At 55.1% G+C, this 24,515-nt stretch overlaps 1 protein-coding gene across 5 annotated transcripts in view; it reads left to right on the plus strand.

Moving 5' to 3' along the window:
- Window positions 1-504: 504 nt before the first annotated feature.
- The window catches only part of AACS (acetoacetyl-CoA synthetase), a 51,745-nt gene continuing 27,734 nt past the window's right edge, over window positions 505-24,515 (plus strand). Inside the window, exons 1-7 of one of the 5 annotated variants that reach the window (XM_032654421.1) lie at window positions 505-789; window positions 5,275-5,378; window positions 7,229-7,349; window positions 7,964-8,077; window positions 12,656-12,753; window positions 20,820-20,934; window positions 21,120-21,201. In XM_032654421.1, the coding sequence (XP_032510312.1) occupies window positions 657-789; window positions 5,275-5,378; window positions 7,229-7,349; window positions 7,964-8,077; window positions 12,656-12,753; window positions 20,820-20,934; window positions 21,120-21,201 (767 nt within the window). In that variant the 5' untranslated portion in view covers window positions 505-656. The remainder of the gene's footprint in view (window positions 790-5,274; window positions 5,379-7,228; window positions 7,350-7,963; window positions 8,078-12,655; window positions 12,754-20,819; window positions 20,935-21,119; window positions 21,202-24,515) is intronic. The other 4 variants (XR_004353156.1, XM_032654423.1, XM_032654424.1 and 1 more) reach the window with 4 other exon arrangements.

Genomic DNA, 24,515 nt, shown 5'->3' on the forward strand with positions numbered 1-24,515 from the left:
ATAATCTACATATTACTCTATTATATATATTATGATACTCCTTGGTATACTGTTTTTTATTGTATATATTATACTATGTATGACGTATATATAATGTATAATATTTGTTGATTGACTCCGCTTCTCCCCACACCTGTCCCCCACCCCTTATCTCTTGTTGACAGAGGGCAGGAATTTTGCCTCGCTCTGTGTTGTATCTGCAAAGCCCTCACAGTGTCCGGTACCCAGCAGGCGCTCGGTAAATAAGGGCAGGAAGAATAAATCAATCGTGAATGAATGAACACATGAACGAGCCTGCGGCTTCTGGCTCTTGCCTTCCGGCGCTGCTTTAACCCCTTCGCTCTCCAGGTGAGGTCGGGGAGCCCGGGCCCAACGCGCCTGCGCAGCCCCACCGGGTCGGCGGGCTCAGGCTCTAGTCCGGGCGGCGGCAGCACTCCTTTGCGAGGCGCGGCGCCCGCGGAGGGTTACATTCGGGGCGGGGCCGGACAGCTGAACGGCGGGACCTTCGGGGGCGGGGCTTGCTGAGAGTCGCGTTAGGGCTGCATCTCCTCTTAAAGTTGCTCCACGTCGGCCGCTCCGCTCAGCCCCGTGTCCCGCGGCCCGGTCCCCATCACCGCGCAGCCCCGGCTTTTCCGCCGGTCGTCCCCGTCGCAGCCATGTCCAAGGAGCCGCAGGGTGGGCGGGAGGAGATCCTGGAGTGCCAGGTGATGTGGGAGCCTGACAGCAAGAAGAACACGCAGATGGACCGCTTCCGGGCGGTCGTGGGCGCTGCCTACGGCCTGGCGCTGGGTGAGTGCGGGGCGCGCGTCCTGGGGGCTCCCCGGCCACCTCCCGGGGCCAGGAGCTTCCAGAAATCGGGCGCCCCCCCTTGGGGGTCCGAGGGACCACCTGACAGAGGGACCCTCCTCCTGGGGTCCCGGGCGCCCCCTTTTCCAGGGCGTTGGTGTCAGGGTCCCTTCTAGTTGTTGGAATGGTCTCCTGATTTCCAGTCTCCCTCCTCTGGGGGTTGGACGAGCCGCTGGACGGGGGGGCCCCTCCCCAGGGGTGGGACATCTTCTGACTGTGCGGTTTTGCCCCCTTGTCTGTGCGGGTTGTCACCTCCTCTGCTTTCAGGGAGCCGGTCCCCTCTTCACTGCAGCATCCATCTCCCTGAGACTGTTCCCCATCTGGTCTTGGAACCCCTGTGGACTGAGAGGTCCCTTGCTAGGCGTTCCTACCTGTGAGGTGTGCTCCCTGGGGTCCTGCCCTCGAGCCTTGGGGGCTTCCTCCCCGACCCAGGGCCTTTCTGGCTTTTAGCTCTTCCCTTCTGTTGGTGGGGAGTCACTTGTCAGCCAACAGTACCTCGTGCTGCCCCCTCATCCCCTCCCCAGGCTGACCCTGCTAGAGGCCAGCATGGATCCTGGGCACTGGGGAGAAGGGTGGTCAGGTAGGAGTCTGCCTCTGGGATTGGGGCCGAACTCCGTCCCCTCACGTGTTTACACTCCCAGCCCCGAACCGGACCTAGTCAAGGGCCCCCCTTCCAGCTGCCGCCCTGGCCTCGGGAGCCACCTGGCTGGGTGTGGACCTGGGCGAGGAGGCCCTTTTCCGGATGAGACGCTTTCCCCCGCATCCACCTGGCTGGTCTACCTACCTTCTTCACCCTCCCCGCCTCAGGGGTTTGCAACTCATTATGGCCCTTTCCCTCCCCTTCGGGCCCCCTCCGCTGGCTGCAGGGACCCCTGTGTTTCTGTTGGTGGCATCGCAGTTCTCAGGGAGCCTCACAGAAATGGAGGTGTGGGCCGTCTGACTTCTTACATCGTCCCCTTTCCAGCCCAGCGTCAGCATCTCCCCTGGGGCCCTCGTTTCCTCTGCCCTGAACTGGCTGGTTTCCCTGCTTCCTGCTTTTCCTCCCTCTGCCCTTCAGTGCCGCCTGCGTGCGGGCTCTGCCAGAGCAGCCTTGATGCACAGGCCTGACTTTGTCACGCCTGGGCTCCAGGGCTTACAGTGGCTCCTTGTTGACTGAGGATTTGCAAAATCTGCCGCCTGGCGGCTTCCAAGTCCTCCACAGCATGGTGGGTGTCATAGCCTCCACGGAGCCCCTTCCCTTGGCTAGCCCAGCTGCATCCCTCTCCCGCCCTCCTGCCCCCTGGACAGTGAACCCCTGTAGACAGGTGTGGCTTATTACTCACCAGGCCTTCTTTCAGGTAGTAGCTGGTAATGTGTGCTGGATTGGGGGATAGACCTTTTTTTTTTTTTGCCACGCCGCGCGGCTTGTGGCATCTTAGTTCCCCGACCAGGGATTGAACCCAGGCCCTCGGCAGTGAGAGCACGGAGTCCTAACCACTGGGCCACCAGGGAATTCCCTGGGGGACAGACTTGATTCCTAAGAAGAGCCAGGAGTGGAACTGCATTCTTCTGTGTTACCGTGCCGTGGTTCCGTCTCTCTTTCCTCCGCCAGCTGTTCCCCCTGCTGCTTTACAGAACGATTTCACAGAAGGGCCGTCCTGTGAGGTGCGGGAGACTGAGCTGTAATCTGACTGCCGGGATTTTGAAGTGGCTCCACCACTTACTAGCTGTGTGGTCAGAAGGAAGTCACCCGATCTCCCGAGCCTTGGTTTCCTCACCTGTAAAATGGGCATAATGAGAGGACCCGTATCACTGGGTGACAGATGATTGGGCCGAGCGCCCACCCGCATCTGGCCTGTGGGGTTTGCTGAGTAGACACTGGCAGAGGCACCAGTAGCTCCCCGTCTGCCTGCCCAGCTCCTCTCTGCCCTTCAAGGCTGGGACTGGTAGCCTGCGGGCCACGTTGGGCCTGCAGACTTAGTTTGGGCGGCTCACACACCGAAAGACCGCATAGGAAAAGTAAGATTTGCAACTTCTTTTGAAAACCCAAAGGCCCGTGCTACTGGGTCTGTGTGCTCACGTGACGGCATCAGCTGGGCTGAGTGGGGCTCCTCTCTTGGTCTGGGGGTGGCTTAGACCTTGGTGTTTTTCTTTTCCTCCTCTCCCACGACTGATGGTTAACCCACCCTGCTTCTCTCCTTTCCGTGGGCCTGGCCCTGGACGTTTTGGTCTTTGCTTTAAGAGCCAACTCAAATGCTGCCTTCTCTCTGATTATTCTCTCTGACCGTTTTCTCCTTTCCTCTGCTCTCCAAGTGCATGTAATTTGGACTTTCAGCCTGTCTTGCCTGTTCATTTATTTGTGAGCATCTTTTTTGGCTGAGCAGCATACGGGATCTTATTTCCCTGACCGGGGATCGAGCCTGTGCCCCCTGCAGTGGAAGCGTGGAGTCTTAACCACTGGACCGCCAGGGAAGTCCTCAAGTGTCTTTACACCACAAACTGTGACTCGCCTCTGCGTGCCAGCATCTGGGACAGAGCTGGCCAACAAACAGAAGGCCTGGTCTCTGTTCTCCAGCAGCTCAGGTGTACTTGTGGGGAGAAGGCTCGTGCAAAGGTAGCAGCGCTGAGCAGCGGGTGTAGGGATGCGTGCTGTCCGCCTTCTGAGCTCCGGGTCTATCGGGATGCTGTTGAAGAGGGCTGGCAGGATCTTGAGCTGAGACTTGAAGGTGTAGGCTGGTCAGAATTCTCACAGATGGAGAGGAAGGAGCAGGTGAAGTGGCAAGCGAGGCTTACAAACTCGGATGCCTGCGGAGACCAGGCAGGTGACAGGGGTATTAATAACAGCTAATATTTAGCGAGCGCTTCCTGCACGCCAGGCCCCATTCGGGAACTTTACACGGATTAACTCACTTAATCCTCAGTAACCTGGCCAAGTAGCTGCAGCTTTGATCTCGTTTCCCAGCTGAGAAAGTGGAAGCTCAGAGTCCTGGTTGAGATCTCGCGGCTGTGAGCCGTGGAGCTGGGCTCAGTGCTCGTCACCGCCGGGTTAGGTTGCCTCTCGCGTGGGTGTGAAGGGCCAGGTGGGGCAGCTGTGAGCTGCTCCAGCTGACTGTCACCGTGTGCAGTGACAGGGCACCAGCTTCCTACTGCTGCGTTGCAAACCACCCCAAGACTTAGTGACGTAAAACGACGGTAGGTGTTTAGTATTTCTCGGTTTCCGCGGGCCAGGCTTCTGGGAGTGGCTTAGCTGGTGGTTCTGGCTCTGGGTCTCCCGTGGCTGCATCCACCCGTGGGCTGGGGCTGGAGGCCCACTTCCCAGGGGCCGGCTCACGTGGCAGTGAGTCAGTGCTGGTCGTGGGCGGGAGGCCTCCGTTTCACGCCGCCTAGGACTGCTTGAGTGTCCTCACAACATGGCCACTGGTTTCCTGCAGAGCAAGTGATCAAGGCGGGAGCTGCGGTGTCCTTAGGACTTTGTGACCCAGCCTCACGAGGTGCACTCGGTCATTTCCTTAACAGTCGGGCTCAGCGGGGGGAGGGGACGACACAGGGACGTAAATACCAGGAGGCGACACTCGTTGGCCAGCTTCCATGGCCAGACGTCCTGTCTTCTCAGGAGAAGCCGGAAATCCTGCACTTTATTTGGAAACCGAATTTAACGTCAGCCCAGTTCCTGAGCATCGCGCAGACTGAACTAAACGTGCCGGTGGTCCGTCCCCCAGGCTTCCAGATCGCAGCCTCTGAGCTGGGTGGGGGGACGGCGGGGGACACGTGTGGGCAGAAGCCCCAGGAGCCCCTGCTCGACTGGAGAATCGTGTCAATCCCTTGGCTGAGTCGTGGACGGTGGGAAAGTTTCCGCTCAAAGCCCAGCCACTCCTCCGCCGTCCGCTGGGGTCCTTGCGGTGCTGAGATGCTGCTGTGACTGCTCGCCCCCCCGGGTCGGCAGGCTGGTTCCATCCTCCGCCCTCCCGGATGCTGTGGTGGCGCCCTTTGTGATGATGGACTTTCCAGGTCTTCAGGGGGAGGCCCTGCGCCGTCTCTCGTGTCAGCCCGGAGGGGTTTTTGGTGCTGGAGCTCTTTGCAATTCGTGAGGACCAAGGTGACTTAAAAAGCACTTACATAGATTGCCTGAGGCCTCACAGCTAATAAATGGCCAAGCCAGGATTTGAACCCAGGCCTTCTGGGTCCAGAGTCCATGGTTTTTAGGCATGCTGGTTAAGGTATAAAATCACCGCCTCGTGACTTTTATTCATTTGGGGAGTAGCGGTGGTGGGTTTGCTTTAACAGAAACTAAGATGCCCTGCGCTCCCAAGACCCTCTCTCATCAGGTGCCTTTGAACCCCTCAGACACACATAACTCCTCAGGTGTATCCATCTTATCACTGAACCAAGACTTTCCTCCTAAGATTTGTAGGAGTTATGTGCCTTTTCTTTCTTTCTTTTTTGTTTCAGAAAATTATGATGACTTATATCATTGGTCAGTTGAGTCATATCCGGACTTCTGGGCAGAGTTCTGGAAATTCAGTGGAATTGTCTTCTCACGCACGTATGATGAGGTAAGTAGAGACTGTGCTTACACGTTATCTTTTCGTGGTTCTGATCCAAAACGAAGTGTTAATTTTGAGGAAGACTAAATCATATCTTCTTCTAAATCCCCACATCAGCGGGGAAAAATCATTGCCCTAGAGAGTTGGCAGGAAACTGCGTTGGGGTCACGGAGCTCATGGGGACTCTGCAGGCTCCGGGCCCCCCGATGCGTGTGGACCCATGCCTCGTCCTGGGAATCTGAGTGATCCAAAGAGTAGGGCATCGCCGTATTTTATTAAAATTTTTTAGAATTGCGGTAAAATACACATAATACAAAATTTACCATTTTATCCATTTTAAAGTGTACAGTTCAGTGATGTTCCATACATTCACATTTTAAAAATTTATTTGTTTTATTTATTTATTTTTGGCCGCACTGTGCGGCCTGCGGGATCTTAGTTCCCCAACCAGGGATGGAACCTGGGCCCCCCGCCGTGGAAGTGTGGAGTCTCAACCACTGGACCACCAGGGAAGTCCCCATACTGTAATTGTTTTCTCTTTTTAAAATTTATTTATTTATTTATTTTTGGCTGCGTTGGGTCTTCATTGCTGTGCGCAGGCTTTCTCTAGTTGCAGCGAGTGGGAACTACTCTTTGTTGCGGTGCGCGGGCTTCTCATGGCTTCTCTTGTTGCAGAGCACGGGCTCTAGGCATGTGGGCTTCAGTAGTTGTGGCACGCGAGCTCAGTAGTTGTGGCTCACGGGCTCCAGAGCTCAGGCTCAGTAGTTGCGGTGCAACAGGCTTAGTTGCTCCGCGGCATGTGGGATCTTCCCGGACCAGGGCTCGAACCCGTGTCCTCTGCATTGGCAGACGGATTCTCAACCACTGCATCACCAGGGAAGCCCCCTGTAATTGTTTTTTAAACTATCAGTAGTTTTGTTATTTACCTGGATTTTAGAGATTTTTTTTTTATTCCCTCAATAAATATCCAGGGAATAAGAAGTCTGTTGTATGTTTGGTTTGATTATGGGGTGAGCCATTCTGAAAGGTTCACCTGAAGAAGAAACCAAGGTTCCAGCCCTGATGGATGAGGCACGGATCCAACTTCCTAAAAACTGTGACAGGGTGTCCGGTGGGCCGTGTACTTTGATCTCCTGGTTTCCATGCTCTGGTCAGCCCTGGAACATGTGGTAGCTGCCGTGTCTGTCCGTCTGTCCTTTTGTCATCAGCATCACTCATAAAGTAGGTGCTTAATAATTAACAGACTAAACTAGTGGGGCGGAGTTTTCCCTTGGCATTAATTTTTTTTAACTTTAGTGAGGAATAATTGATACATCTAATTTGTTTTTTTTATTTGGTTGCGCTGGGTCTTAGTAACGGCAGGCATGCTCCTTGGATGCGGCATGCGAACTCTTAGTTGCGGCATGCGTGTGGGATCCAGTTCCCTGAGATTGAACCCGAGGCCCCTGCATAGGGAGCACGGAGTCTTAACCACTGCACCACCAGGGAAGTCCTGATACATATAATTGTATCTATTTCAAGTGTACACGTGAATGATTTGATATACATATGCCTTGCGGAATGAGTACCAAGTTGACTGACACATCCGTCACCTCACACAGTTACCTTTTTCTTTTTTTTTTTTTTTGTGGTGAGAATGCTTGAGATCTACTCTCAGCAACTGTCAGGTACACAACATCGCATTCATTTCTGTTCTCAGTTTCAAGCCTTTGGGCCAGGTCAGCGTTCAGTCTGTACAGCGATCTAGTGATGCCTTGGGCTGGCGAGTTAGCTGGCCTCCCGTGACGCGGAATGCCTTCTCTGCATCTGATGTTGCTCTCACGCACGTGTGTGTCTTGGTTTGCTGTTGTCCTCTGTAGGTCGTGGACACGTCCAAAGGGATTGCGGACGTCCCCGAGTGGTTCAAAGGTAGTCGCCTCAACTACGCGGAAAACCTCCTGCAGCACAGGGAAAATGACGGAGTGGCCCTTTACGTGGCACGTGAGTCCCGACAGCTACGCGGATTTTCCTCTCTTAGCGTGACGGGGCCACGTGTTCAGAGAGGCTCCGAAGCACTCAGAACCTGCAGTATATGATTCCAAACAATAGCTCGGCACCTTTTTTTGTGTGTGTGTGGTGAAAAACACAAAACACTAACTTTACCATCTTAACCACTTCTAAGTGTACAATTCAGTGGTGTTAAGTACTTCACATTGTTGTGCAGTAGATCCCTGGAACCTTTTCACTGAAGCTCTGTACCCGCTAAACCCTGATTTCCCCATCTCCTCCCCCAGCCCTTGGAAAATTATGGTAAAAAAACCACAACCAAATCAAAGGATTCTTCACTTCATAAAAACATTCCCAGTAGTAAAAAAAGAATCTTTAAATGGCAAATTCTGGGCGTGCATCTCAAGGATGCCCTTTCCCAAGCGTTTCTTTTCCGGAACGTCGATTAAACCTGCATCTGGTTTGCATTCCCTGCACCTGTGTAGCGTCTCCTGGGCGCGTATGTCTAACCTGTGTTTGAAGAGGTGTGAGTTTTCATCCGTGTCTGTGACTCAGAACCTCTGTTTTTAGGATGGTCCGAGGATGACCTGTCCTTTTTCTCTTCCCAGGGGAAGGCAGGGAGGAGATCGTGAAGGTGAGTTTTGAAGAGCTGCGGCGACAGGTGGCTTTGTACGCCGCGGCGATGAGGAAGATGGGCGTGAGGAGAGGAGACCGGGTCGTCGGTGGGTACTTCTGGTGCCTGTCACAGTGGGGGCAGGGGAGTGGCTTGGAAGGAGTGAGGTGGCGTCGGGTCAGATTGCATGCACACGGCTTCGCGTGTGCACACGTGCGGCACAAACCAGACGAAGAGGGACGATCGTTGCAAGTGCGGCCCAGCCAGAGTGAGCTGGGCTGTGAGGGTCCCCGGCTCCCGGCCTCCATGTGGGCACGTCCTCCTGAGCCAGTGCTCACAGACGTCTACATTATTATTAATAATAATTTTTTTAATGAATTATTATTTTTTTTAATGAAATGTGGTCCTTAAACTAAACACAAACCAGAAAGCTCATCAGGTCCTTGATGACAAAGCCAGGACCCCTTCCAGGGTCGGGAAAAGCTGCTGCATTTTCTGGGTCTGCCCACCTCCAACTCGATGCTTTCCTGAGGAATTCCTGAGGGCTGGTTTCCATTCTGTGATTTTCGCCATCTGTGCTGACATGATTGTAGACTGATTCCTAACCCCCAAAACCCAGCAGAGGGAGTTTTGTCAGTGGAGAGACTCACTAGACTGGTTTCCTCTGACCCACAGACGCCAGGGGCAGGTGCCACCAGCCTGCTTGTTTCCCAGATGAAAAACTGAGGCCCAGAAGAGAAAAGTAAACTAATCATTTTTTTTTTTTAAACTTGGAAAGGACTTTATTAAAAAAAACGGGTGTTGATTTAAACAGTATAGACAATTTCAGTTCATAAGGTCGTTAACTGAAAGTGTGTGGATATACTCAGCCTCTGGAGGTAATAAATAGACAGTCACTTTTTTTTGGCCGAGCCACCTGTGGGATCTCCGTTCCCCGACCAGGGACTGAACTTGGGTCCTCGGCAGTGAAAGCGCAGAGTCCTAACCACTCAGCCGCCAGGAAGTTCCCTGAGAGTTAGAGAGGCATGAAATTTGATAGCCAGGACACTTCATCACACGTCCGTTGGACGATGGGTTGTAATTATTTGGTGCCGCGTGTATTTGATGGGTTGATGGGTGCCGCGTGTATCTGATACAGCAGCGTGCGCCTGGGCCCGAGGTTCCTGGTGCCCGGCTGGTGGCCCTAGGCCACACTGTTCCTTGGGATCCCCACCTGGGCCTCCTCACTCAGTGCGCTTCTTCCACTTAGTTCTTCCTGGTGAGAACTTGTTTAGCAGCATCCACTCCCTGGAGTCAGGAGACCTTCCCTCGGTGCCTGGCGCTGCCTTTGGGCCTGTGGGTTTGGATGACTTTCTCCTCCCTGGACCTCGAGTTTCTGCATCTTTAGACAGGGCAGCAGAGAGGCTGAGGGGCTTGTTATGTAGAGTCTCCCGTGGGCAGAGAAGTTAGGTGGGCTTTCTCGGCCCTGCCCATCCACACGCACCCCGGGAGGGGCTGGTGACAATGACGCATGTGTCCAGAGGCGGTTCCCAGTCTGGGTCTGGCCTGGGTTCTGTGTGCTTTTTGCTGCAGTGCTGGGGTCAGAGTTTATTTTTTATTTTTATTTTTTTTTATGGGGTCAGAGTTTAAATTGCTCCTTCCGGGATCAGGCATCAGATCTTATTCTTAAACCAAAGAAGAGGGCTTCTCTGTCCTCTGGCCACACGACTTCACTCGTGGCACCAACCCCAGTGGCATCGATGGTGTCCGTCCCCTGCTCGGAGGCTCGCTGACCCCCGCTGCCTCCAGGGTGGGGATGAGAACCTGCAGCCGGGTCGGCGGCCCCGTGCGCTTGCTTCCTTCCTGCCTCTGCACTCCCCTCCCGGCCCCTGTCCTCCTAAGAGGGTCCGGCAGAGCCTTTGTTGGGAAGCCGGCCTCCTCCCCGCCTGCCCCCAGCTCTGTCCCCAGATGGCCTCACTCAGGGAAGCCCCCTGGTTGCCCCTGAGCCAGGCCCTCCTGTTGGACCCTCTGTCGGCATCTCGTTTTCATTCTTCAAAGGATGCGTCATTGGTAGTTACCTGTTTGGTTTTGTGATTATTTGAGCATCAGTCTCCTTTGTTTGGCTCTAAAACCCGTGAGGCCTGGGGGTCTGGCTGCTGGGCTGCCCTCCCCACCTCCGGGGGCCATGGGACCAGGGCTGCAGGCCGGGCCGTCAGCAGGAGAAGCCACCGGCATGTTGGCGTGACCGTGCCTCTCCCGTGGGACTCACTGCAAGTGGGCGCTCGGCGTGTGTTTGCAAAGAGGGCAGCCTTACCCTGTGTAAACCATGTGAAGGGGCCAGACCCCACGTGTCCTTCTCAGATGATGGAGCTGGGCATGGAGCGACCGCTCACTGTGTTACCTGACTGGAGAGGAATGAATAGTAAAGGATGGGTAAGGGATGTGCCACTGATCGCCTGTCTCGGCCCTGGATGGAGTGTTCTGCAGATCCAAGGGTTTACCCTGGTTCATTGAGGTCTCTGCTCAGAAGCTGTCCGTGCTGTCCTGTGGAAAAATCCATCACCACTCTTTCTGCACCCCGCTTTATTTTCCTTTGTCGCCTGCTGCCTCCTTGAAATCACAGGATTATTCGTGTGTGTGCGTGTGCGTATGTGCGCATGTCTGTCCTCCTGTACCAGAGGATGGGGCTTTGTCTTCTGTTCACTGCTGCATCTCAGTCTTTGGGTACCTGGCTCATGGTAGGTGTGTAACGAGTGTTTATCGGATGAATGCATGAGAGTGCTGGGTCAGAGCAGGCATTTTTGTGGTTGAAACCTCAATATCTTGGGTTCTTCGTGGTCCAATTTAATTTGTCTAGAAAAGGAATTCAAAAGGTTCTTCTACCTTCCAGTAATTTTTCTTCCCTCCAGTTTTCATTTTTAAAAATCTCCCTTTGAAGCAAACGTTTCTTGAGAAGGAGAAATGGAGAACAGGACATCCTGGGGCTGCTGCTTGGCCGTGCTTACGTGGGGGACGCCTGCTCCGTTGCCCTTCACTCCTCAGAATCAGGCTGGTGCTTGGTGACACCCCCTTCTTGAGTGTCACATCTTGGATTCTAATTTGACCTGATCACAGTTACTAGGACAGGGGACTGTGTTTCCCAGAAGAGAGCGCTAGGGAAGAGTGCAGAGGGAGATTGAATGGGGGGATGCTTGGAGGCCTTCAGAGATGCGGTTACAGCTGCTCACTGCTCACGGCACTGTTCCTTGTCTGTGAAGCGGGCGTCTCCCGGCTGCGTGTCAGTCCCCACAGCCAGCAGGTCACCCAGCCTCCCTGGGTGGTGAGTCCCGCCCTGCCTGGGGCGATGGCACCGTGGAGACACCTCAGTACGCTCACGGCCAAGTCTCTTCTTGGCAGCTGACATCCGTCAGCGGGCCTGCTGTGTGCCAGGGCTGGGCGGGGCCCGGGGGCCGTGGGAGCAACGCACGACCCCTGCCCCATGGGACACCCAGCAGGGGCGATGCAGTGAACCCGAAGAAACGAAGTACCCACCGCTGTGGTCAAGTAGGCAGTCCAGAGCCATGGGAGGAGGGGCAGCGGGAGAGCTGTTCAGGGCACCACGGGGTGCTGGAGCCCAGAGGGCTTTCGTGTCACCCAGGGAGGGAGCCGTGTTCAGGGCAGGCCCTGGACCTGCTCCCTGGTGCCTTGTGCACAAATCCTTTTTCCTCTGGAGCATTTAGGACGGTCTGTTTAATTGATCTCAGTCTTTTCGTCCATAAAGAGTCTCTGCCTCTATTATCATAAAAGCCCAGAGGACTTCCCTGGGGGTCCAGTGGTGAAGGCTCCATGCTTCCACTGCAGGGGGCCCAGGTTCGATCCCTGGTCGCAGGCCACGTGGTGCGGCCAAAAACAAAACAAAACAAAACTCAGCTTCCTACTAGATGGAGGGCTGAGTCCCTTGCAGGACTGTATGTGTCTTGACTGGTCTGCTCAGTCTTCATTCCCCTGCAGCCTCTCCTTCCCTCCCTCCATCCAAGCATCCTCCCACCAGCCGGCCAGTAGACTAATATCTGCGGACCTTGATCTGCAGGGCGTACCAAAAGGCATTAGGTAAAGCAGGGAGCGAGACAGGCAACGTCCCTGCCCTCACGGGAGAACCAGATATGAAGTTGCCAGTTATGATGATTGTACTTAGATGATTATTATGCTAGATCTGGTGAGGGAGAAATACGATGTGCTTTGTGGGCGACTGGCCAGGGGACCTGAGTTCTTAGGGTGGCCTTGGAGGAGGCTTCCCTGAGGGAGTTCCATTTGCCTTCGGAGCTGAAGGATGAGTAGGGGGGGCTGGTGTGGGTGGAAGTGTCCAGGCAACGCAGGCAGCTTGTGCAAAGGCCCTGAGGCAGCGGGAGCTTAGAACTGAAGGGAGGCTGTTGTGACCGAGCCCACAGTGGGAGGCGGAGCGGAGCGACAAAGAGGCCAGGATCGTGCAGGGACCCCTGATCAGAATGCGTCGGAGGGGGTGATGATGGGAAGCGGTCAGGCTGACAGCAGTGATTGGGTCATCCGAGCAGGAGATGTCAAGGTGGTTGGGTTGGGCCTGGCCCTGCTCTGTGAGCCGCTCACAGCCAGCCCCTCTCCCCACTCCCACCGTGACTCCGGGAGGTGCTTCTGGAAGTCCGCGGCATCCTCACACACTGAGCCAAGCTTTCTCCCTGTATCCCCCCCACAGGTTATTTACCCAACAGTGCGCACGCCGTGGAGGCCATGCTGGCGGCCACGAGCGTTGGCGCCATCTGGAGCTCCACGTCCCCAGACTTCGGCGTGAACGTGAGTCGGGGTCCCCTCAAGTGCCCTGGGTGTGCGGCCCCCACAGGGGAACATTCCGTGTGATTTCCCCATGACATCTTGGGTCGGGGTGTGGGCAGCTGCGGGGCAGGACCAGCCAGGCTGGGAGGAAACGGTGTCACGATGGCCTCCCGTCTCCCCGGCTGGTGACTCGCAATCAGCAGGAGAGGAGCCAGAAGTAGCGGGATCTCTCTTTAAGTGTAAAAGTGAACGATCCTTGCTTCCTTTCCAATATTCCCCACACCCAGCCGTGTGCATTGGCTGCATTAGTGTGTGTTACATGCGACAGGCGGTGTTGCGAGTATCCAGCAGGAGACGCCCGGTCACGGCTCCTGTGACTTCATGACCACGTGAGGTTTTCTGATGTCCGTCCTCTGCAGATTTGCTCGTGGAAGGTTTGCTTACGGAGAGTTTGCTCCATAATTGCCGTTTCTGATCCCTTCCTTTGGGGCTGAGCTTTGTGCTCTGTGTGGGAGGGCGGCGGGCCTCTTTATCCCCGTAAGCCCCAGGGGCACCAGGGACCAGGGTGCGCCAGCTGCGGCGTGGCCCAGGCAAGGCAGGAAGCACGCACTGAGCCCCACCATGGGGAAGGAAGAAGCAGCAGAGCAGGACTTACTGGGACCCCCACTTCCTGATCAGGGACCTTTCCAACCTCGGGGATGAGGGACCCTCAGGAGCCACGAGGCCGGGCCCGTTAGAGGACATGCCGGGCATCCACGTCCCTGACCGTTCTTCCTCTGCTCTGGGCGTGGCCCCTGTGCTGGGCACCGGTCAGTGCAGCCCAGGGGCTAAGGGCTGGCCTGGCTTTGCTGGCCGTGCATCCCTGGGTGAGTTATTTATCCTCACGTGCAAAGCAGGGGCATCAGGAAGAGAGAGTCTCATGATAGGAGCGTAGACTGCGTGGGCCTGTGATTGACGCAGGAGGATTGCTACATTTAAGATACAGGTGCAGGGACGGCGCTGTTCCAGCTCTGTGCTCTGCGGTCCATGTGCCTTGTCCACAGGCTGGGCATTTTGGGTGTGAGCTTGATACTCAACCTCTGCCTTGAGGCTTGCTCTTCTGGAAAGGGTTTTCGAGGTATTTCTTTGCTTTTTTAAAATATTTATTTATTTATTTGGCTGCACCGGGTCTTAGTTGTGGTACGCGGGATCTTTGTTGCGGCATGCGGGGTCTTTTTAGTTGCGGCAGGCGGGATCTAGTTCCCTGACCAGGGATCAAACCTGGGCCCCCTGCATTGGGAACGCGAAGTCTTAACTGCTGGACCACCAGGGAGGTCTCTCAAGGTATTTCTCATCTCCTCCCACACCGTGCGGAGGAGGGACAGACGTGCTTCTGCAACACAGAGGCCTGGAGCAGTGAGGCGATTGGCTGAGGCCGGCCCTGGCCCCATGGGTTGAGGACTGGGCCCTGCTGAGTTCGGGGAGGGGGTGGTCACCCCAGACCTCACTGCTGGTGGCCGTGGTTATGCCTCCTGGGGCTTTGCTGGGCCTCTCCCAGATCGCCTCCACCCCTGACCACCCAGGGCAGCCAGGACTGACCTGAGCCTGGAGCTCCAGGGGGCCTCTTGGTCCCCAAGGCCCTCTGTGAGGCCCTGTGAGCTGCTTGGGACCAGGCCATCCTCGGGGGGGGCGGGTCCTGGAGGGTTGGGACCCCGTCCCTGGGCGCTGTTGTCCTGGGATCCCTCAGCAGGCCTTGAGCTGCGCTGCCCGGAAGTGGTGAAGGAGCCTCGGGGCTGGAGCAGGCATGTGGCGTGGAGGTTACCAGCAGGCAGGCTCTTGCCTGGGTTTGAATCCGCCTCTGCCGCTTCCTGTCTCTGTGTCCTCGGGGACACACCGTAGAAGGGCTTGTGAGGGCAACACCATTGACACCCATCTGGGGTTGGGACAGCGCGCAGACCTACCCCCCAAGCTCGGTGAAGGTCAGCTGTTCCTAATGAGGAGGGAGTGGGTGTTTTTGAGTGAATCGGAACTTGTAAGCAGTTGTGATGTTGGAGAAGCATTGTGCAGCCTGGGGGCGTGGGCGTGGCCTTCTAGGGCCCGAATGAAGCCCCTGCCTGAGTGCTTCACAGAGAGCAGAGCTCCTGGGTTGGCCTCAGGTGGTGGGTCTGAGCCACCTGGTGCAGGGCCGGAGGCTTAGGGGACGGGCTGGGGCCCAGCCACCTCCTGCTTGCCTGTAGCATCAGCAGCTGGCCTTGACCCTGCGCCCATCCTCGTGGGTCTGTCTTGTGCAAAATGTCACCACCGCAGGCCACTGTGGCCGACTCTGGTCCCGGGTCCCGTTGTGGAGAGGATGCAGCCAGTGGTGGCTCTGGAGCGGCATCCCTGGCGTTCCTTCCTTGGTTTGAGGCTGGTTCGGGTTTTCTGGGGTGGCGGCTCTCGTTGGAAGCGCACACGCACTAGATGGCAGCCTGGCTCCGCCCTGACCACGGCCTTCAGCACAGTTGCTTGCAGGAGATCTTTGAGGGCGTGATGGCCTGAGCCTCAGGAGAGCCCTCTATTCGGTCAGAAAGTGACAGGGCCGAACGCCGTTCTACTAAGATGCTTCGCTCTGCCCTGAGTTCTGGGAAGGGGTCCTCGTTTTGCCGGGACCCTGGTGTAGAGCCAGAGGCAGGTAGCCATGTGCGCGACCCTTTGGAGTGATTGTTGAGCAGTGAGTGACAGTTAACGTATCAGCCTGGTGACTTGAGGGCCCCCGGCTGCTGGCACCACCTGCCAGCTCCCAAGGGTGAGCCCTCCTGGCCGGGAAGCCCTGGTCCGGGTCACGAGGCATAGTGCTTGCTCACGTGGGCACCGGTACCTGTGTGCTAAGGACCGGGGACGAAGCAATGACTCCAGGGCCTCAGATGTCTTCTCTGTTCTTTTCCAGTAGCTAAAGCCTGCAGGGAAGCATCTAGAGTTAATGATGAGGTGTGGCCTGGGGCGGGACAGAGGGGTCACGGGGGCCCAGGATGGTCCTCTTCGGTGGTTTGCAAATCTCTGCTTTAAAAAGAGGCTCCTGGGCTTCCCTGGTGGTCCAGTGGTTGGGACCCCGAGCTTCCACTGCAGGGGGCAGGGATTCGACGCCAGGTCGGGGAACTAAGACCCTGCATGCCACGCAGCCAAAAAGAAAAAAAAAAAAAAGGAAGCTCCTGTTCTTAATTTCCGACATCACCGTTTTACACTTTAGATGGTCTCCCAGTTTCAGTAAAGCGTACGTTTCTGAAATTTGCAGTGAAACATGAATGTTTTTCCTACTTTCAATTGTTTGCTGCAAATCACTGAAGATTTTCTCTATAATAAAGGGAAAATTGCCACTCTTGCCAATCCTGATTTTAATTATTTGGTTCTTTTACAATGGGGTCACATCATTACTGACTATGAAGTAAGTTCTAGCCCCGTGGCACACACGTGTGGGATGGTTACCAGGCAGTTTACAGGTATGGGGGCGGGGTCTCCATACACGTGGATTCACCTGCCCACAAATGCGGTGGTGACCTCCCCTCGCCTTGCCAGGCTGGTGATGGAAGGACCCCGTCTGTTGGCAGGCCGTATGCCTGTCTGTGCAGGCTGCTTCAGGGAGGGGTGGGGACGCCGCCTTTGCTATAGGATGCTGGGGACCGTTCCTCACTTCTCTTGGAGCCCCTTGGCTCTGCGTCTGCCCTGCCCCTGCCCCTCTGCTCACTGCGTGCCCCTTCCTCCAACTCTCCCACGTCTCCCACCCTATCTGCTTGGATTTCCTGCGCCCATTGGGCTCGTGGGCATCTCCAGGTGCGGGACTGCTTGTTCTTTGGGTCCCCAACCTGCCAGCCTCACCAAGACCTCCAGGTCCTGTGTGTTTTGACGCTTGTTTTTTCCTTTGTTTCACTGTTTACCTTTGAGTGGGGGCTTTTTCAAAGACATCGGGGGAGTCCCACCTCTGATATCCACACATCTCAGCCGGCAGCCTGGAGCCCTCCCCATCACAGAGCACTTTCAGGTTGCTGCACGCGCACACATGTGCGTTGGTGCACATAAATAGGACAGCTGTTCTTCTCGCACCGGTGGCTGTCCACTGGATCCCGCATCGGCTGGGCTGTTGGTTTCAGGGCCTGATTGGTCGCTAAGGGTCGTATTTGGGTCGGCTGCACAATCGCAGGTGTGTTCATTTCCTCGTGACGTGAAAGCAGCTCTGGACTGAGCAGCCCTCTCCTGGACCAGAGCAGGCCAGCAGCTGGTTTCTGGCGCTCAGAGATCCTGACCGGCTCCTGACCCGCCAGGAACACGGCCACCGTGTCGTGGGGTCTCTAGAGTCTTTCCATGGTGCCAAGTTCTGACCTCTGGTTGTGAAACACTTGTCATCTTTGCTGTCTGTTCTCTCCCCCTGTGAGGAAGGGTCACCTCTTATGTCTGAGCCCCAGGTCACTGCTTTCTGGTCCTCCCACCTGTGTGGGCTAGCCCACCAGGAGGGACGCTGGGTGTCACGGAAAAAGCTCTGCCGCCTTCCAGGGCTCTCCAGTCTGGCCTCATCCAGCTCCTCCCTGGCCCCAGGCTTTCTAGAAATTCTTTCCCTTCCCTGGGCCAGCTCCCCCTGCCCGGGGCTCTTCTCTTGGTGCCCCTGAGCAGAGGTGCTCTCTCCGGGGTCTTCCTGGGATGCACTGGCCGTGGTTCTCGCGTCCTCCTGCCGATTCAGTGTTCGGGGACCCCAGTCCTGGCTGTCTTCTGCCGCCCTTTGGTTCCCTGTCCCGAGGGCTAGTCTTTCCTTTGTGGAGTCAGCGCTGTGGTTAGGAGCATCAGCCCCCGTGGCACACCGAGCAGGCTGGAACTCCAGCTCTGTCACTGGCAGGTTGTCTCACCGAGGATGTGGAGGCGCTCACAGCCCCACCCGCTCCTGGGGGCCTGACCTCGGATGTGTGAGTGCCCGTCACCAGCTGGAGAGGCGCATGGTGAACGCTCAGTGCATGTAGGGGTTTTTACTGGCAAAAATGTTCCTCCCAGCTACAGCGCGGACTCTCTGTCCCTCTTAGAATGCTGGGGTCCAGGCGTGCTGTTTATTTTGCTGTGTGGAGTTTGTACACGGCCACCTTGCCGAACCCCGTTCTAATGGTTCTACCGGCGGTTCTCACCGGCTTTCTTCGTAGCCCTTCTTGCCGTCCGCTGCTTGGTTCCCTCCTGCCCGCTCCAGGCTTCTTGCTAGATGGGGGCGCCAGGAGAGCGTGGAAGTCCGCGCACGGAAGCTAGTGTCTGTTCTTCACCAGGACTTTTTTTTTTCTTTTGTGGCCACAGTGCGGCATACGGGATATTAATTCCTGATCAGGGAGCGAATCCGTGCCCCCTGCAGTGGAAGCACACAGAGTCCTTAATCGCTGGACCTCCAGGGAATTCCCACCAGGACTCTTTACCATCAAGAGTGATGTGTTTGCCATAGATTTCTGCGAGACACCATTTGTCAGTGAGGAAGTTTCCAGCTTATTAAAGCTTTTTGGGAGGAAAGCGTGTTGCATTTTATTGAAAGCTTTTAAGATAATCAAAAGATTTTTCCCCTTTAATCTGTTAGTGTAGTAAATTACATTGGTCTAATCTCTTTTTTGGTTTGTGTGTTCTCTGTCTCTTTCTGTCTCCTGTAATGGTTTGTAGAAAAGGAACGTCCTAGTGTGTGAGGATTTGGTGGCACTTGCCGGCAGTTCTGTACCTCCCTGGTGTCTGTGTTAAGAGGTGACCTTTGGGGACTTCACTGGTTAGGAATCCGCCTGCCAGTGCAGGGAACACGGGTTCGAGCCCTGGTCTGGGGAGATCCCACATGCCGTGGAGTGTCTAAGCCCATGCACCACAACTACTGAGCCTGCGCTCTAGAGCCCGCGAACCACAACTACTGAGTCCGCGTGCCACAACTACTGAAGCCCGAGCACCTAGAGCCTGTGCTCTGCAACAAGAGAAACCACCACAATGAGAAGCCCGCCCGCCGCAACTAGAGGGAGCCTGTGCTTAGCAATGAAGACCCAGCACAGCCAATAAAAAAAGAAAAAAAAATGGGGGGTAGACTTTTGACTGCTTTTTCTCCCGTGGTTATTGTCTCTTCAGGTGTTCTGCTGCTTCTTGAATCATTTTTGATAAATTTATATCTTCTTGGGGAATCACCCACTTCATCTGGCTTTCATGAGTTTATTAACAAAATTGAACACAGTGCTTTGTCATTTGTTATTCCCTCTTTCTGTAGTAACGTTTGGTTTCCGATTTTGTATGGTTGTATGCCTCAGTTTATCCATCTGGAATATGGGAATCATAATTCTATGTCAGAGCATTAAGTGAGTGAATATTAGTAAAGTGCCTAGGACGGTGCCTGATACGTAATAAGTACTATGTCAGTGTTAGCTAGAAATACCTGTCTTCTTGGTCAGATTTATCAAGAGGCTTATTTCATTGATCTTTTTGGAAAAAAGATTTTGTTTGTATTGATCAAGTCCATCATTAATTTTTCCTCATGACTTTAATTCCTTCCTTTCCCTCCTCCCTCCCTCCTGTCCTCCCTCCCTCCCTTCTTGTCTTCCTCCTTTTCATTTCCCTGGCTACCTAAACCATGGGTATAGTTAACTGAAAACAATTAGAAACTGGAAACAAAAACATTTATAATTGCTTTGCTACTCCCCCCCCCCCCCCCCCCCACCCCCCCCCCCCCCCCCGCAATAGATTATATGTTCCAAGGAGAGAGAACTCTGATTGGTTGCCTGGCACAGTAGGTGGGATAAACAAATGCTTCCTCCCCCTCTCCGCCCGCGGCTCTTCTCTGTCAATTCAGCTTCTGGTCTTGAAATCGGACGGCGTTGAAAATAGAATCCGTCCTTGAATCTTTAGCCCAGAGAGTCTCAAATTCTGTTGTGCATTAGGGTCACCCGAAGCGCTTGTGAAAACACAGATTGCTGGGCCACCTCCAGGCCTTCCAGTTCAGTAGGTCTGGGGCCCCGAGTGATGCTGTTGTCGCCAGGACCCCTCCGAGGGGCCTGGCGTCCCCTCGTCTTAGGCATGTGCTTTGCTGACTCCTGGGAGCTCTGAGAAGCAGTGCCTGGCCCACTCCAGGCCAGTTAATTAGTTACCTAATGAGTTTAATTAATCGTCACGCCACAGGTGGCTCTAACCTGCAGCCAGGGTGGAGACCCTGCCCATCAGGTCCTCACACGGAGGTTCTGGCATCACTGCTGGTGCCTTTGGAGTAGCCCGGGCATTGACCTTGAGCCGCTGCACTGGACTGAGGGATCAGGAGCGCCACGTGGGTGATGCCTTCCAGGTGCTGTTCTCGTGGATGGAAATGGCTCCACCACGGTCTGCACTTGGCAGGCTGAGAGGGGAGCGGGAGGGGAGTCCATCCGAGAGGGCCTGTACCCGTCACCCTCGGTGTCACACGCAGGTCGTATCAGTGCCTCCTGAGGCTGCGTGCGGCAGTTCACAGCAGTTCCCGAAGCAAGTTGCGCATGTGCACGGGGGGTGCCCCTTCTCTCAGGGGGAGGGGGGTGCTTGGCGGGACGGTGATCCCATGTGTGGAGAGACAGACGGCTGGGGTGTGGAGAGCCTGCTTTTCCTCATGGGGCTTGTTTACGAGTGTACACATTTGTGAGTTCATACATTTGCTCGGCAAGAAGTATCATTCAGAGGATTCACGAACCTCTTTGACTGAAGATTAAAGGAGGGGCTGAATATGGCACCACTTTGCATACAGAGCTGCCTTCCGGGAAGGGGCGTCTTCACTTACATATGCCGGAGGAGCTGTGTTGGGAGGCTCTTGCTGAAAAGTGGGGGATCTCTGTGGTCGTGCAGATACTCACCCTGTGTTTTCCCATTTGATAGACTCAGTGTATGTCTGTAAGTCAGTCCGGTGTTTCTTTGTACCGATGCTTTCTTTGAAGTGATGATCCTGTCTCGGGGGGCGTGTCCTGTTTGCTTGGCTGTCTCTCTTGGCCTCTGGGTGACGGGGACGCAGGGACGTGGCTAGTACGCTGCGCACGCTGCTTTTTCTTTCCCTGGAGATGCAGCCGTGCCGTTGGCTGCTGGAGGATTTTGCCTTTTGGATGAACAATGACGACTCTTTCCTTCCACTCTAGGGCGTTCTGGACCGGTTTTCTCAGATTCAGCCAAAGCTCATCTTCTCCGTGGAGGCCGTCGTGTACAATGGCAGGGAGCACGACCACGTGGACAAGCTTCAGCAGGTCGTTAGAGGTGCGTGGGCTGGCGTGGGGGGCAGGGGGCAGGGGCGAGAGCCCCCCCAGGGGTCCCAAGAGCCCTGCAAAAACGGAGTAGTCTCAGTCCTAGGTCGTGTTACGTTTCAGCAAAAAAGAAAAAGATCAGCAGCTAGGTATGTTGTGTCCTGTAAGCTTGTGTTTTCTCCTCCCCGCTGCTTTCAGGACTAGCAGACCTGAAAAAAGTGGTGGTGATTCCTTACGTTTCCTCCAGAGAGAAGATAGACATTTCCAAGATTCCAAATAGGTAAGCCAGCCGTATGCTGATGACTGGTTGCATGTGAAACCCACTCAGAGCCCCAGCCGGGGTGCAGGTTCTGTGGATCTTTGCACTTGGGGCTGGAGTGTTTCAGAGGTGCAAGGTGTCTTAGTTAAAAATTGTCATTCTGTAGATGGGGACCCGAGGGCCCCAGGGGGAATCCCTTGGGGCCACGTGGTAACTTAGTGGCAGAACAGAGACTGTCCCAGGCATCCTAACTAACTCTTCCTGTCTCGTGTCCCTTGGAAGTGGTGGGCTTGGATGGGGCCAGGCTGGCTCCCTGGATTGGCCACAGCAGTTCTGAACAGTGACTCATGTGTATCCACAGGTGCGTATGTGTGTGGATGTGCGTATGTGCACACACACACGTACACCTCTGTGTACGTGGTTCATACTTATGTGTATTTGTATGCATGTATGTATACACGCGCAGCCACACAAAGGTGTACACATACGTAATATGTGGGGTTTTTCTTTCATTTTACAACCTAGTTTTTGTTGCCATTGCTAACGGCATCTTCCTTTGCTTTTCTGACATTTATAAGCCGATAGACCACAGGCCTTGACGTGGAATAGAATGGTGAGCACCTTAATTCTGAACAGAAGTTAAGAAAATGGATTATGATTTGGTCCAAGTTGAGATTCTTCCCAAAGTTCTTGTTATACACCTTTCATCTCTCTGTAAGCCATCATAGAGGAGCGAGTTCTGAGATCGGGCGTGTTTACCTACGCAGGTAAACCTGTCCATTTAGCCTCGCGTCTGGGCTGCAGGCAGGAGTCTCTGAGTGGCCCCAGGCCCCATGAGAAGCGGCGGCAGAGCCGCAGGTGGGGATCCTGGGTGTGCCATGGCGGGGAGGGAGGCGGCGAGGAGGCCTTGCTACTCAGGCAGACGGGGTGGACGCGTGGCTGAGCGGCGCTGTGCAGGCGCCCTCCAGGGGCACTGAGGGGGCTAAAGCTCATGTACTGTCCCCCACGTTTACAGTCGAGCTGGGGGGACAAGACACGCCTGCAGGAAGGGGGAGCTGTGACCGCTCGGCCCAGTAGACACAGCCATGCTCACTGAACTGGGGACAGGGAGTGCCCAGGAGGTGAGAGGAGGGCGTGGTTGCTTCTCTGTGGGGCCTGGGGGAGGTGACACCTGAGGGACCTTGAGAGGTGAGCAGGGTCTGGGGACAGCTGCAGTACCAGGGTTCCAGAGGCTGAAGGGAGCTGCAGCAGAGTGATTGTTCCTTTAAAGCCATGGTCTCGAGCCACACTGTTCGGGGTCAGGTCTCAGCTGTGTGGCCCTGGGCCAGCGATCAACCTCTCTGTGCCTTGTCTTCCCCATCTGTGAAACGGGGATAACAGTACCTTCCTCGCAGGCTTAGCAGCGTGCGTGAAGTTAGCTCTCAGTAACGTCGTCATTATGGGCAGGTGACAGCTGCAGGCCAGAGTGGGCTGTGTCCTCTGGAGCATCCGGGTCAGGATGTGCAGGTCCTTACAGGCAGGTCCGGGGGCGTGGACTGTCCCCTAGACTGTGGGAACCCTGCCGACCTTGATAAATTACACCCCTGCCGTGAATATAGCTCCCCTGGTTTTATTGATGGGGCCGTACGCACAAAGGCCAGGAGGAAAACAGGACGGTTTGCTGGCCCCGCGGTGGCCCGGCTTTTATTTTTCTGGATGTGTTTATTGGTGATTGATAGAAAGTGAGGGCATCCAGAAGTAGCATTAACCACTTGGTTTAGCTTCAGGCAGTGCGGAGAGCTCTGCAGTCCTGGTCCCCACCGCCCGGGGAAGCAGGCCCCCAGCGCTCTCCAGCCTTTGATTCCTGGGTGCCGCAGATAAACCGAAAGCGCCTCTGCGCGTCTGTGGGGGGACTGCCCTTTGGGTTTTTCCTTTTTAGAAGAAGCAGCAAAAGGAATCGCTATTTACTGTGATTTATAGACCAATGGAAAGAAAACGTTTTTCTCTGTGTGGTGCATTCGATTCGATTGGGCCCTTTGTGTAAATGGTATTCGGATGGGAGGTGGAGGCGGAATGGGACTTTCATTGACTGGAAGGCTCCACAGTGAATAATCTTCCTGACCAGCTCTGGAGAGGAAGGGTCTGCTTGTTTACCGCTCAGAATTATTTGGGGTGCCCATTTCAAATGGCCGCACCTCTCCCGGGAGACATCCTCATCTTTTCTTTCGTTTAAAGATTTATTTTTATGTGTTTATTTATTCATTTTGGCTGCGCTGGGTCTTAGCTGCAGCATGTGGGATCTTCGTTGAGGCATTTGGGGTCTTTCAGTCGCGGCACGCGTGCGGGATCTAACTCCCCGACCAGGGATCGAACGCAGGCCCCCTGAATTGGGAGTGCGGAGTCTTACCCACTGGACCATCAGGGAACTCCCACATCCTCATCTTTAAGGGGGCCTTTCCGTGCAAGACAGCACACTTCTTCACTTTCGTGTGCATCCGTTTGTATTTCAGAGTAATTCTCCTTGGCAGTTTGCTGCAGGCCGCGTTTAACTGACTTCTCCCCCTTCCTTGAAAGAAAGTTCCATTTGACAAAGCAGTAGTTTCGATTTTTCCCCTTTCTTCTCCCTTCTAAACCAGTGGAGGAACAGGGCCGGGGTTTTGGAATCGATGTTTCCGCCGATCTCAAAATACAGAAACCACCTGTCTCCCAAGGTGGCTTTGTGGCTTCCACTACCCTGTTTCTGCTCAGAAAACAGCCCCTTCGGCGGTTCTTGGTGATGTGCAGTGGCGCTTTACAGCAGCTCTGGGGGCAGGGTAGGGCAGGCTGTTTAGGCTGGAGCCGGTAGCTGGGCTTCATTGTATTTGTTCCTGGACAGCTGCTTGCGTCTGGCCATTGTAAACCTCAGGATACAGGAAAACAGTGAGAACAGTTGCCCCACAGGTTGGCATCACTTTCTGGCTGTGCCCTTCAGGTGTCAGAAGAGCTTACAACCCGGCACCTCCTGCCCTCCCTTCTCCTGGGGGGAAAGGGAAGGATTCAGACACGCTGGGCTCTAGCTTGCCTTTGGGGAACCTGGGGAAACCAGGCATCTGCTGACCAGACAGTTAGTAGCAAACAGGAGGTGCGCCTGGGCTCCAAGGACTTGAGCATCACTTCACAGCCCCTCCGCCGTTTGCATACAAGCAGCCAACGTGTTAAATGCAAGGGATCCTTCTCCACAGCGTTTATTAAAGCGCTTAGATTCTCTGGAGAGACAGCCCTTGGCCCCATCAGCGGTGCTAATAAAGCAACCGGAAATTTTTGGGACTCCCCTGGTGGTCCAGTGGGTAAGACTCCGAGCTCCTAATGCAGGGGCC

Source organism: Phocoena sinus, chromosome 14 (assembly GCF_008692025.1).
Source record: "Phocoena sinus isolate mPhoSin1 chromosome 14, mPhoSin1.pri, whole genome shotgun sequence".
Classification (NCBI taxonomy): Eukaryota; Metazoa; Chordata; class Mammalia; order Artiodactyla; family Phocoenidae; genus Phocoena; species Phocoena sinus.